Source organism: Sparus aurata, chromosome 5 (assembly GCF_900880675.1).
Source record: "Sparus aurata chromosome 5, fSpaAur1.1, whole genome shotgun sequence".
In the NCBI taxonomy this organism is placed as follows: Eukaryota; Metazoa; Chordata; class Actinopteri; order Spariformes; family Sparidae; genus Sparus; species Sparus aurata.
Genome location: NC_044191.1, coordinates 33,471,914 through 33,484,721, shown reverse-complemented (window position 1 = coordinate 33,484,721; position 12,808 = coordinate 33,471,914). Strand labels below are relative to the sequence as shown.

The following is a 12,808-nucleotide window of genomic DNA, read 5'->3' as shown; positions in this document are numbered from 1 at the left end:
ATTCAGATGTACAAATAATGATATAATTAATTATTTTCTGGCTTTATATACGTTTCTGAACATGTCTTGTGTTTATAATGTTTGGCATAACATACATACAACAAAATACTTAAGTAACGATACTGTGTGTATCATTTTGTGCCAGTAATACCATGTTTTTTTGTGTTTTTTTATTCATTTAACACCATAAATCTGCATTTTTAAACTTGATTTACAAACTCGAACAAAGTGTCAGGACTCTCTCAGGCTTCTGTCTCTCAGTCCCTGGTCCACATCTCTCTCTCATCCTGTTCTGGCATTCTCCGTCGGCATTAAGCTAGACCTGACTGTCTGTCCCCATCTGTGTCCTGGCAGTCTGAGGCCTCCCAAACTGAACAAATTGGCACGAATGATGCTCACTGGATGACCTCGCCAATTTCCGAGCCCCGGCTTTCGAGCTCCTGGGCTCTCTGGGAAAACAAGTCAATATGTGTGGCGCTGACAGCATGTACACAGGATGTGCAGCGACATGCTGCGACTGACGGGCCTACAGGGACCCCGACATCTGCACAGAGGTGACAAGGCGTGCAGATGAATTCCATACCTTCAACATACGTTTGCCTCGCGCGTGTTGATACAGACGCTCAGACTCCAAACTTGAGAGCCGTCACACAACGTGACAACGTGACAGACAGCCGCCAGATGACATTTACCACCGGAGAGTTCAACTGTGTCCAAAAACTTCTTCCTTCCTGTTTCCGCCCCGAGTTTTGTCACGTACTAGTCCTCCAGACCGAGCCTCAGTTTCTAATCTCACGCTGCAGGTCAGGTGATCGCAGCTGTTCATAATGATATATGATATAAAATAATAATTCAAACTATTCTTTTGGAAGTCTTTCAGTGGTTCCAATGATTTGCTATTATCACAATTGACATGCACGTCTTGTAACTGGATGTACACAGCGAGAAGAGAAAGTCTTGTAATTTGTGCGCAGATAAGGCCCATTTACTGTTTCTGTCAGGTTGTAGATATCAAACATTTTTTGTCCCTGTCAGTTCAGATCTGTCACAGATTTGAGATTAAAGTCTGCAGGAATATTTCAGGCAGAAATAATCTTGCCTAAATTAAAACATCGGCGAACAAAAGCTGAAGCCGTTTTCTGGAGCAAACCCGTCTTCAGACGCAGTTCGATCATTCGTGATCACGATACATTTTGTAAGAGACATTTTCATGAACGCAAAGAGGAAAAGAGTTGCACAGATCTACGTCCTGCAAAATGTTGATACATTATATGAACAATTAACCAATTAAATGATCTGTATCCATATCTGCATGGGTGGAGCTTAAACAGAATGTGTGTGTCTAAACCAGGAAGTTGTTAATTAAGCCTCAGGATTCTTCACAACTACTGATAATGACACATCTAACAACTCAACACTACTGCAAAACATCCTGTCCTTTAGGGTTGGTTAAGCATAATCAGGTTATACGTTACGGCACATTTCCACCGTTGTGATGACAGCCAGAGCTGGCTGGAAGATCTCATATCATTTTGTTGTTACAGACGAACGGTGGAAGCCAAGAGAGCCGATTTGTGCTTCATTTACTGCACGAGAGAGAGCGAGAAAGCTGCTACGATGGCGAGCAATACCTACTGAACATCTGCACGTTTTGCCTTTTGCTCAAAAAGCGTAACCCCACAGAGCTGCTAACACCGCAGCACTCTTCTTTTATTGCCTCTTTTATTGCGGTTAACCGGACCAATAAGTGCAGTTTTGACTCCGTGTCACTCCCTGCCTTCAATAAACGCTTGTAGACACACGACTCTCGTTCTGCAAGATTTGTCTGTGAGCTGACGGGCCTGCATGTGTGCCGCGCTCACACTTATAGGATAACCTCCTGCCTCCGCGAGAACAAACCTCCCCGTTTCGACTCGCACGACAACAAATTCCACCCGTGTTGGCTCTTGTAAGGCGAAAAAAACTCATTTTTTTCAAGAACTATCTCAGCTCACCTTCTCCCCCCTGAATCACACAGCACTCTGAGTCATATCCCCGCTCTCACCGCTGCCTCCTCTTGTCACTTCGCTTTGCATCATAAATCCTCGCCGCTTCTTTTTATTCCCTCTTATTTTCTTCCATGCAGCACGATCAGTTCAGCGGTAGGCTACAGGGGGTTTCTATCAGGTCACTACAGGTCTGTCCGTTGCAGTCTTTATTCTCGGTTGTGTGTGATGTTATTAAGGCAGGATTTTAAGCTCATTCTAGTCATTTAAACAACAACGGATGAATGTCTGAGATGCTGCAGATGTAGGCGACAAGAAGTAATAGCGCAAAGTGCCTTGAAAAACACCAGGCAATAAAACATGTCATCTGAAAACACAGGAAGGAGAGAATAACTGTGCTGGAAGTGTAAAAAAAACAAAAACAAAACAAACAGCTTGTCAGCCACTAATATCATTAGTATTTAAAAACAGCTTTTACATTTCTGGCAGCCTGTCATAATCTCTGACATATAAACAAATATATAACAACTTTCGACACCAAGAGAAAAGAAAAGTAACTCCATAAAGTCGAAGTCTGTGTTGTATCTACATGCAGAAACTCAGAGTTTAAGTGGAACCTACTTGGGCAGAGTGCGTTGCAGGTGATCTTCTGCACAGACATGCCCTCGCAGAAGGCCCCGCCGTTGAGCGGCGCCGGGTTCGTGCAGGTCCGAGAGCGCTTCTGGACACCCCGCCCACACGGCACATTACAGGCCGACCACTCCGTCCACAGGGACCAGCCGCCGTTCACTGGAGAGAGTTCAACAAGTTCAGAGACGGAGAGAAAGGTAGAGCGAGTGCACAACAACACACATTACTTTTTCCAGAACTGTGGCATAGTTAAATACTCTGAGAGCCGAGGTTATTAATGATTATGCAGGCTGCGAGGCGCTGCGAGGCAACAATGCATAACCGCTGCAGCGGATTGAACACAGCACACTCATTGTGGCGGATGTACAGCGCCCTCTTTCCTAATTGCCAGCTCAGTGTTCCTTGCTCTTGGATTAAGATAAAGACGTGAAGCTGTGCGAAAGCTAAGAAAACAGCCATTAAATGAAATTGCCATTTCTAAAGGCGACACTGACTCATACTGGTCGACAGGTTGGAGTCGACCACTTAGTGCTCTGACTGAAGCGGTTTACTCAATGATCTCTGCGACGACAAAGCTAAATGCTCGGCGGTGCCATCAAAGCCGGTGAACCCGCATTGCTGGAAGGCCTCTGGCAAATAAATACTTAATAAGCAACACTCCTTTTAAATGAGATTAAGACACAGTGGCTTATTTCCTTTCATAAAGTACACATTGATTTTAAATGAGAGGCAGTAAATTGGGTCTTTGAATAATACATTCATTGAAATAAAGAGGAAACATCGCTCCTCGGCGGAAACATGGAGATGGGTCTCTTAATCACTGGTGTAGGGGCGCAGGAAACCAAACAAATTGATCTGAAGCGCCATGTAAACAGTGTGTCAGCACACTCTAATGTGTTGGAGCAGGCAATAACCGCTGCCGGGGGGAGGACGGCGTACCGAAGACGATCACAGTGGCTGTGGCGCTGCGTCTCTTGGCCACGATGTTGCTGGCTAGACAGGTGTAGTTGCCCGAGTCGGACAGCCGCGCCTCGTTGATGATGAGGTTGTGGTCCGCGCGTGTGTCGATGTTGTCGTCCGCCTGGGAGCTCAGCAGCTCCTCGTTTTTCAGCCATTCCACCTGTACGAGAGAGGCGGGAGAGAACAGAGAGACGGTGAGCTCGTAAACATTCAAAGTGAAACTCGCGCCAAAATGCAACCGAGGCTTTTTTTGTGAACGTATATGAGTCAAACCGTCATGTAAATTACGACGAAAGAGGCACTTTTAAGATTTACGGTATTTTCGTTTTTGGGTCAAACTCTTTAAGTTTGTGCTACGGGAGTGCTAATTAGCAATAGCATCAAAATCGCTATTTTTAAAACAGTAAGAAGTCTCGACACAACATGAAACTTTGCTGGTAGTATCACCAGGGTCTCTACACATGAACACGAGCATTGAGAACATTGTTTGTGTACACAGAGTTTACTAAAAAGAAGGTTTTTGAACAACTCACGTTAGCAGTAGCTTGTTCCGCTCGCCGCCGTCCTGCCAGTGGAGAAGTGTCGATCTCAGAATGTGACGTAACCTGGAGGACAGTTAAGGTGGAACTACTGTCTTCCAGCAACAACTATCCACGCCAGATCTCACATGACTTTTCCAGCTTTTGATTTTAGTATTGTTTCTTATATGAGGCTCCTTTTTCAACTTCAAGGTCAATATTGTTTTTCACTAACGATAAAACAACAAATTATCCGTGTATTTATATGGAACTAAGCTTTAGGAGCGTTCCACCTTAACTGTCCTCCAGGTTACGTCACATTCTGAGATCGACACTTCTCCACTGGCAGGACGGCGGCGAGCGGAACAAGCTACTGCTAACGTGAGCTGTTCAAAAACCTTCTTTTTAGTAAACTCTGTGTACACAAACAATGTTCTCAATGCTCATGTTCATGTGTAGAGACCCTGGTGATACTACCAGCAAAGTTTCATGTTGTGTCGAGACTTCTTACTGTTTTAAAAATAGAGATTTTGATGCTATCGCTAAAGTGCCCGTAGCACTCCCATTGAAAATGAGTTTGACCCGAAAACGAAAATATGGTAAATCTTAAAAGTGCCTCTTTCGTCATAATTATGCTTTTACACGAAGGTTTGACTCATATACATTCACAAAAAAAGCCTAGGCTGCATTTTGGGGAGAGTTTTACTTTAATCAACCATTGAACACAGTGAAATATCCTGATGAAAATGAGCCTGTAGTCTTTAGAGGAATAAACACCCTCAGTGTTGTTGCTCACTATCGTGTGGCTCATGTACAGTGAGGTATTCTGTCTTTTTGGGGGCGAATATAAACCCTGTGGTTAAACTCAGAAGAATAACACAAGTTGAATTTCACTTCTCTTTATGTGCGAGCACAGACAGCTTGTTAGACTCGCTTCAGCTCCACCCACAAGCCGCCTCTTTGCTCTATTTTTGATTCGGACGGAGGTAGGCGGAGTCAAGTACTGCCAAGATGGTGACAGCCAGCACCGCCCACTTTGAGCTTCGTTCTGTTTACTTAGAAACCAAAGGATGACGTCTCGGGGGATCCGTCCACTATTTTTGCATCGATGAGTGCATCGTCATCCCCGTTCGCATCACGACTGGATGTTTAGGAGCGATCAGGGAGGCTCCTTTGAGCGCTGCCGTTTTGGAACAGGTATAAACACGACAAACTAGTTTGTTCCAAGCACACCGGACCTTCAAATCTCAGCTTCTCAGAACCACAGCAAGGCAGCACAAACACCAGCACTAAAGCCATCACGCAGTCAAAAAGCAGCACTATAACCAATTACCAGCAACAGAGAGGAAAAACTAATTATGAATTACGAACTTAGTGATGCTTTAGCGCTTCTACCCTGGTAAGAAAGAGCTGCATCGCTGCGCTTGCAAATTATATTCATAGTGTGGCAGAATGGGCCGGGCTTATAGGACCCTTAATAATAAACAACACTCAGGCAGGATGCAAATAGGAAGTGCCTGTGGGTGTGCACACACTGGGTAAATAGAAATGACACTCAGAGCCCAGGGATGATGGATTGCAGGTATATATTGACACGAATAAAAATGATAATGAACATCATAACACAGTAATCATTCCTCACATTCGCTGCTTTTTCACACCTATCTGAGTGAATGGAACCGCTGTTAGCAGGAGTGGGAATTTTTCCTTTTTTTCCGAGGAGAGCAGCGGAGAGCGCGACGGCTGCAGCATCTTTTTTTTTCCTCTCTCTCTCTTTCCATTTGCCTTCAAGAAAACTTGAAGGCCGATCTTCAAAAGACCGCCAGATTCTTCTCTACAATTAAAAGATAGCCTTTAGCGCGAGGTTTCGTCGGAGGCAGAGCGCTTAGCATCGTTGATAAGGAAATAGAGCGACAGAGGACTGACTGGGGGACAGAGTCTAATTTCTCATGATTAAACTCATCTGTCACTAATGGGTGACACGAGTGGTGGCATCCCCCCTTCCTCCCCCCCTCCTCCTCCGACTCTTTATGTATTTATTTCAAGTTGATCCTGGGAAATTTGTGACTTGAAAGAGGCAATTAACGTGTGGCACGAGCCGGCCCTCTGCAGTGTTTGGGGGCAGCGCTGCACATTAGCTGTCTGTCTGCAGCTAACGGCCCTCGGGTAATGATGAAAAGATTCACCGAGCAGAAGGGAAGAGAGGGAGATACACAAAGACAGGGAGAAGAGAGGGAGGCGAGGGGGGGGGGGGGGGGGGGGGGGGGGGGGGGGGAGAGGTGGGAAAAAAATGAAGGGACAAATACAAATTAGAGCGGCAAGTGTGTGGCAGAGGATGTGAGAAATGAATCCCCTAATTGGCACATTTGTTTCAATTAGGATGTGGTCATCAGTGTCAGCCTTGACGGAGGGGTTTCCATGCGGGGGCCCCCCCCCCCACATCAGGGCTCCCTCTCTGTGATTTCAATACCTGGACCGCCCCTGAAGGTCACCTCATCCGAGCCCTGCACAGCAAGCCCGGTCCTCTCATCCACTCAAGTACACACTCACACACAGACACACACACACAACCACACAACCACACATCTCATTCAGATGACATTTGCTGATGATTAGATGCTGAGAAATGTGGCTGCTGAGGGGCAATTAGAGGACAGAAGAGCAATGTAACGGGTGACACGGCAGCCATCATCAAGACTTATGAGGAGAGCGCAGATCAGGACCTTGCCAGCTGACGCGTTTTTTTCATGTGCTTATGCGCCTCGTCGGCCCACTCCTGGGTCTAATGGTCATTTGATGTCAAGGTGACGCGGTACAAACGGGGAAAAAAATAAAAAAAAAGCTGTCTGCTGAGTCATGCTTAGGTGTCGCAATTTAGCATGTTCTCCACCCCTCCGAGCAGTTTCCAGCCGCCTGTGGAGCAGTCGGCGTGGGCGGCGGGGTTTTTTAATTGCTGAGAATATCATAAACGCAATTACATGGATTAAGCGTCTCTGTCGGGGCGTACCCGAGAGACGGGGTGACGCCAGCGGGCACCACTGAGCAGCGTATCAGGAAAAACCATACCACCGAGCACGAGGCTAATCCACCCGACGATTCGCGCCCCCCCTCCTCTGCAGCCAATCAGCAGCAGATGTAAAGAAAGGCACGCTCAGTGCCCGCACACACACAGATAACCACAGAAAACTTGGCTGAGTGTGTTCATGAGAGCGGCAAACCTGTCAAAGTCGGAGGGGGGGAGCGATCTGCATCTTAGCGGTGCTCCCCCCCTCCGGAGGTAATCAGAAAAGATACGGAGAGAACACAAAGTGGGCCCGCGTCGCCCATCCCACTCCCCTGTTGCTTCCCAAATGCCACCTCTCCTCCCCTCTGAGCAACGTGGCACTGCATTACTATTCCACCCCGATCTGTCTTATCTTAACGAAATAAATAGAAGGAGCTCCCAGCTTTCAGCCTGTGCTGGGTGGGGGGGGGGGGGGTCGTAATTGCTTGGCTTAATGATGAAGCTCATCATCTGCTCTCTAGGAGACTTTCTCTGACCTACGAGGAAGTAACGGCGACGCTCGGCAGCGGGATCGGAAAAGTAGAAACAAGTGCAGGGGAGGCGGGAGGTGGGACGGAGTTAAATGCTAACTTGTTTTGGAGTATCATCGCAAATGTCTTTGTGAAGCTCAACAGAGAACAGCTTGTATCACAGTGCAGAAGCATTTAGTTGATTCCCCTTTGTGCCGCAGCCTGGGCTGTCTACCTGAGCTACTGTAGATCAAGGGGATTCATCGTGGATTAAAGGCTTTCATTCAGGGAAGTTGAAATTGGCTTCCAGTTTGGCTGTTCATTTCACACTTTCTCTCAGAGTAACCCCTCAAAAGGAACTCATTATACAGGGTTCTCATGGACTCCTTTCTCCCTGAGTTAAAAGATCTGCTCTGCATTCACACCCCCTGATATCTGTGAAGTCAAAGTGGGGAGTTTCTCTTTGGATCTGGAGCACCAAAACGAAATGACAAATAAGCCGCTCCTGCGTTCTATTAACCATAGGCAAATTAAAGTCTCTGCTCTTTGGATGAGATGCATGAAGGATCTTTTTCTTTTTTTTTTTTTTTTTTTTAAGGAAAGCACTTGAGAATTTGCATGTTGCAGTTGACACTCACAGAAGATACTCACACACCCAACGTCCCAAATTCAAATCAACGGGAAATCCACAAGTATTTTTCTGCTGATTAACTTCTGAATGGATTTCTAAAAATACACCGAGCATTAAAGATGAAGCCTGACTCAGTTCGCCGACCCATTTAAGCATTCAGTCTGAGAGAAATACGCCATCAACCATTGATTAACTATCGGACTATCTGCCCTCGCTCCTCACACAGGCTCAGACACTCTCTCTGTTACGTCTCCCCTTTAAACGAATGGGATGCGACCTCTCTTACTCAACGTAGGCTTTCTTACGCTGTTGTGGTGCAACCTGGTTTTTGAAATGTCACCCTGAGCAGGTCGCTTTGAATCGGCTACGCGATTAACAACAAGCGATTGGTCCTATAAAATCCGCCTATTAACGCTGAGATTTGGAAACCTGGAAATGTCACAGCTTTAAAGGGATATTCCGGTGTAAGTTTAATCCATGTTCTAACACACCGTGACACCCAGTAGGACCCCCCTCGAGAGATAAAGTTTGCAGAGTGCTAGCTCACGTACCTTTAGCATCCTCAGAAACGACCGCACGACAACAATACACTGCAGTAAATGGATCCAAATATAAACCGCCACCAAAAAGCCACAAATAATGCTCAGAACAGCACCAAACTTCAGCAACAGTACAAATAGGGTCTCAGCACATAGTCCGGGGCATCTAACCTCCGCTAGCTTAGCTGGATTTCTACTGGGAAGCTAAAAACAGATTTCAACTCTCCTCCATCAGCTTCCGGGTCGGGGAAGTCCCGACGCGACGATTACCGAGTGCGGTTAGAAATGCTCAATTCCGTTCTTTTCCCTGTCCGCTCTCGATAATAACTGTTATAAACTGGCAGGTAAGACACATATGAACTTTGATTGCTTTTCCATGGAGTCATAATCATACATTTTCATCCATGAGCCGCGGAACTCTACTGCACTCGGTAATCGACTTGTCGGGACTTCCCATCAACAGGAAGCTGCTGCAGAAGAGTGGTAAATTTAGTCAGCTTTTCAGTAGAAATCCAGCTAAGCTAGCGGAGGTTAGATGCCCCGGACTATGTGCTGAGACCCTATTTGTACTGTTGCTGAAGTTTGGTGCTGTTCTGAGCATTATTTGTGGCTTTTTGATGGCGGTTTATATTTGGATCCATTTACTGCAGTGTATTGTTGTCGTGCGGTCGTTTCTGAGGTTGATAAAACTCCGTAAATTAGCGGTCTGCTAATTTGATCTCTCGAGAGGGAGTCTAACACAGTTTCACGGTGTGTTAGACCATGGATTAAATTTACACCGGAATATCCCTTTAAGCTCAAAACCTAAGTGTGGAGATGAGGTGGATGAGAGTGGAAAGAAAACCAAAACAATGAGCTAAAAGAAGCTAAAAGACTCAGAGGAGACTGTTATAATTGTTGATGCGTTCGACACTTTTCACAAATTGAAGCACGCTTCCTTTTTTATAATCTTATTTGCATGTTGTGTGTGTTTCCACCTGATCTGTCTCGGCGAATCATGTTCTCACTCTTACCCCCGTTTTTTTTTGTGTCACATGTGGTGCTGAAGTGATTTGGACCTCTGCGCCTTGGAGATAAAGAGGTGTCAGGATGACAGTCCTGCGACAGGCCCGGCTGCTCGGAGGAACAGGTGCAAGCAGTTTTTAACTGTCATTTTTTTGGGTGATCTAAAACAACAGACGACATCTCGTAGTACGAACCCGTCAGTCACGCTGAGATGTCTCTGCAGTCAGTTATATTTATATCACTTGGATATAAAGGCTTCACAGGGACCTCTACAGTCACAGGAAGGTCTTGTGTTGTTGTACAGTGTGTCTATAACAAAATGTACAGACAACACAAAGAGAGTCGAATGAGTTTAATATTCATTTTATGATCTATTGTAAACAACAATCTGATTTCTGAGGCTTAGTTAACACTGACGCTTGAAAATCAAGCCTAGCAGTCTTGATCTACTGACTATTTTCTGATATTTGTTTGCAGTCCAAAATAATAAACCTGCCTCAGCCCAGTGTCAACTGAAGAGAAGTGACTGCTGATAATCTCATATCCAGTTGATGCCACTTATAACTCCAACAAAACTGAAGGGACGGTGAAATAAGCACCAGACAAACACGTCCGATGTTGCTTGAAACCGTACGGTCTAATGTGACAAGTCAAGGCGACAGTCCTGCCGAAGTCTCAGCCTCTTGCGTATATAAACTGTTTCCGCCACACGACACAAAATGATTCCACTGTGAGCGACTGGCGACTCATTAGCTGACGAGGCTGACTTTTCCAAACACAGCGGCGTTCAGGAGCTCGATGTTTACGCCGCGCTCCAGATTGCGTTGGGTCTGCGCTGTGCTTCGCGACGGTTGCATCCTTTTCCTGCAGCTGCACTCAAGAACAGAACCACACTCAATGGACGCCACCTCAATATTTCATGGAGGAGGTGCATTGATATCGACTGAGCTGAGGATATCTGCAACACGCTCTCTACATTATTCACCTCCGTCTCTTGTGGCCGGGCTCATTTGTGTTGACAAAGGACTGGATGGGAGGATGTGATTCCGTCTGTACCGCTCACATTCAACTATTTTTATCCCCATTGTGGACTCTGCAGCGCTGGAATGACATCACTCCTCCATTTTCACCTTGAATCATTTATACAGCGGCGGGATCGGAGGTTGACCTCCACTTAAAATCTGTTCGCTCATCAGCTCCACGTCCATGCTGATTATCACTGGACCACATCTAGAGGGACATATTCTGCACTTGGAGAGGAATGTGCACTTGGTGACATCTTTTCACTGAAGCTTTTAAAATATCATAATTATATATTCACTCCAGAAGTCAGCCCTGCTGGTTCATCTCACTTTGAGAAACATCTCTGTCATGTCTAACTTGGAGCTGTCAATTAAGTTGCCACCAGGCCGGATTTAAATGCTAAAAGCAATCAGAACCATCACATGCTACTGTAGCAACAACAAGCCTGTCTCATAATACAGATTTACCCTTTAGTGTCGGTGTGCAACATGCAAAGCCTCGAGTGAGACAGCAGTTTGATTCGGTTCGGTTCACACTTCTTGGTCAAGTTTAGAAAAAAAAGGCTGCTGACTGTTTGAAAGTTCTCCTGGGTGACCTTCTGCACACTTGATGGGTTTTACATTAGTTAGTTAGTTAATATTCTAGTGCGTCTCGTACGGATGCTTAAAGGGACCTTCTGCATCCGTACGAGAAGCAAAGTGATGTGATGAAATGTCACGTGTTCGACGCCCAGGAGATGAGAACAGGCTCGAAAAGCAGCAAATGTGTTTAAAGTGTTTAAAAATGGAGAAGCTGAAGCCAGAGAATCTAGAAAAAATTAATAAATGATGTCAATGAATAAAGGATTGCTATGGCAACGGTGGCTCATGAAGATGCAGCGGCCAGTAGTTCCCTCTCAAATGATGCTACAGTCTTGTTTTCTTGACTTTTGTTTTTGTCATTTTTTGACTTTATTCAATGCCGGTATTTTGGATTAAGAGCGGCGGACTCAGAATAAGAGCCATGCTAATCCAGCTTGGTTTAAGGATGTCTGGTCGCAGGAAAAGGAAATGGATGAAATGAGACTGACACTTGTCTCCGCCACGATATCTCGGATCAAGCTGTTGCACTGGACCTCGTCTGGGCCGACAGGGAGCAGAACTACAGCTGGACGAGGAGAGGTGGACTCGTATTCTGCACCAAATATGCCACAACTAGGATTTGTTGGCATGTTTACGCCTGATGTGATGTTTTAAATACCATCGTATCCCTACAGAGGCTGAATTGTGGTTTTTATCCTCCATTGCAGATTTTAAATGGACTTCTATCGCACTTTTCTAGTCTACTGACCACTTAAAGCACTTCACAACACTTATCACATTCACACATTCACACACTGGTAGCAGAGGCTGCCATGCAAGGTGCCGACCTGCTCATCAGGAGCAATTTGGGCTTCAGTATCTTGCTCAGGGACACTTCGACGTGCAGACCAGGGGAGCCGAAGAATCGAACCAGTGACCTTCTAATTCCCTCCTGAGCTACAGCTGCACCGATTATCAGATGTAGACGTTAGAACCAGCAGGGCAGTAAATGCATCACAATGGTCGCAGCCAGAAACCACGAAACCTACGTACGTCCGCAGCTGTCGATGCACCGTAACGCCAGCTGGGACCTAAATCTCAGATCTGCTGCATGACGTCAGAGACAAACGCAGCATCATGCGTACAGGGACGTGAAGAATCAGTGTAAATATCAGTCCATAAATTAATCGCAGGAGCAGGACTTGGATACCAGCGTGCATATAAATGAACTCAATAACCAACACAGATTCCAGACCAGGCACGGGCTGAATGATGAGATTCCCTTTCATGACTTTTATTTCTTCCCCAGCTCACAGTAGCAGCTGCCGATGGATCCAACTACAGAACCCCCCCACCCGCTTAAATCATCCTCCAAATTTGTAATTGGACCACTCACTTTGTGGCCTGACCCACTTTTAGCCAGATGTTTCTCACAGTGTGAACT

At 45.9% G+C, this 12,808-nt stretch overlaps 1 protein-coding gene across 4 annotated transcripts in view; it reads right to left on the bottom strand.

Annotated features, from left to right (window-relative positions):
• Positions 1-12,808, bottom strand: part of unc5db (unc-5 netrin receptor Db) — a 171,429-nt gene that overhangs the window by 62,696 nt on the left and 95,925 nt on the right. For all 4 annotated transcript variants that reach the window (XM_030417921.1, XM_030417922.1, XM_030417923.1 and 1 more), the window contains exons 5-6: positions 3,555-3,735; positions 2,607-2,774 (exon numbers count right to left, since the gene is read on the bottom strand). In XM_030417921.1, the coding sequence (XP_030273781.1) occupies positions 2,607-2,774; positions 3,555-3,735 (349 nt within the window). The remainder of the gene's footprint in view (positions 1-2,606; positions 2,775-3,554; positions 3,736-12,808) is intronic.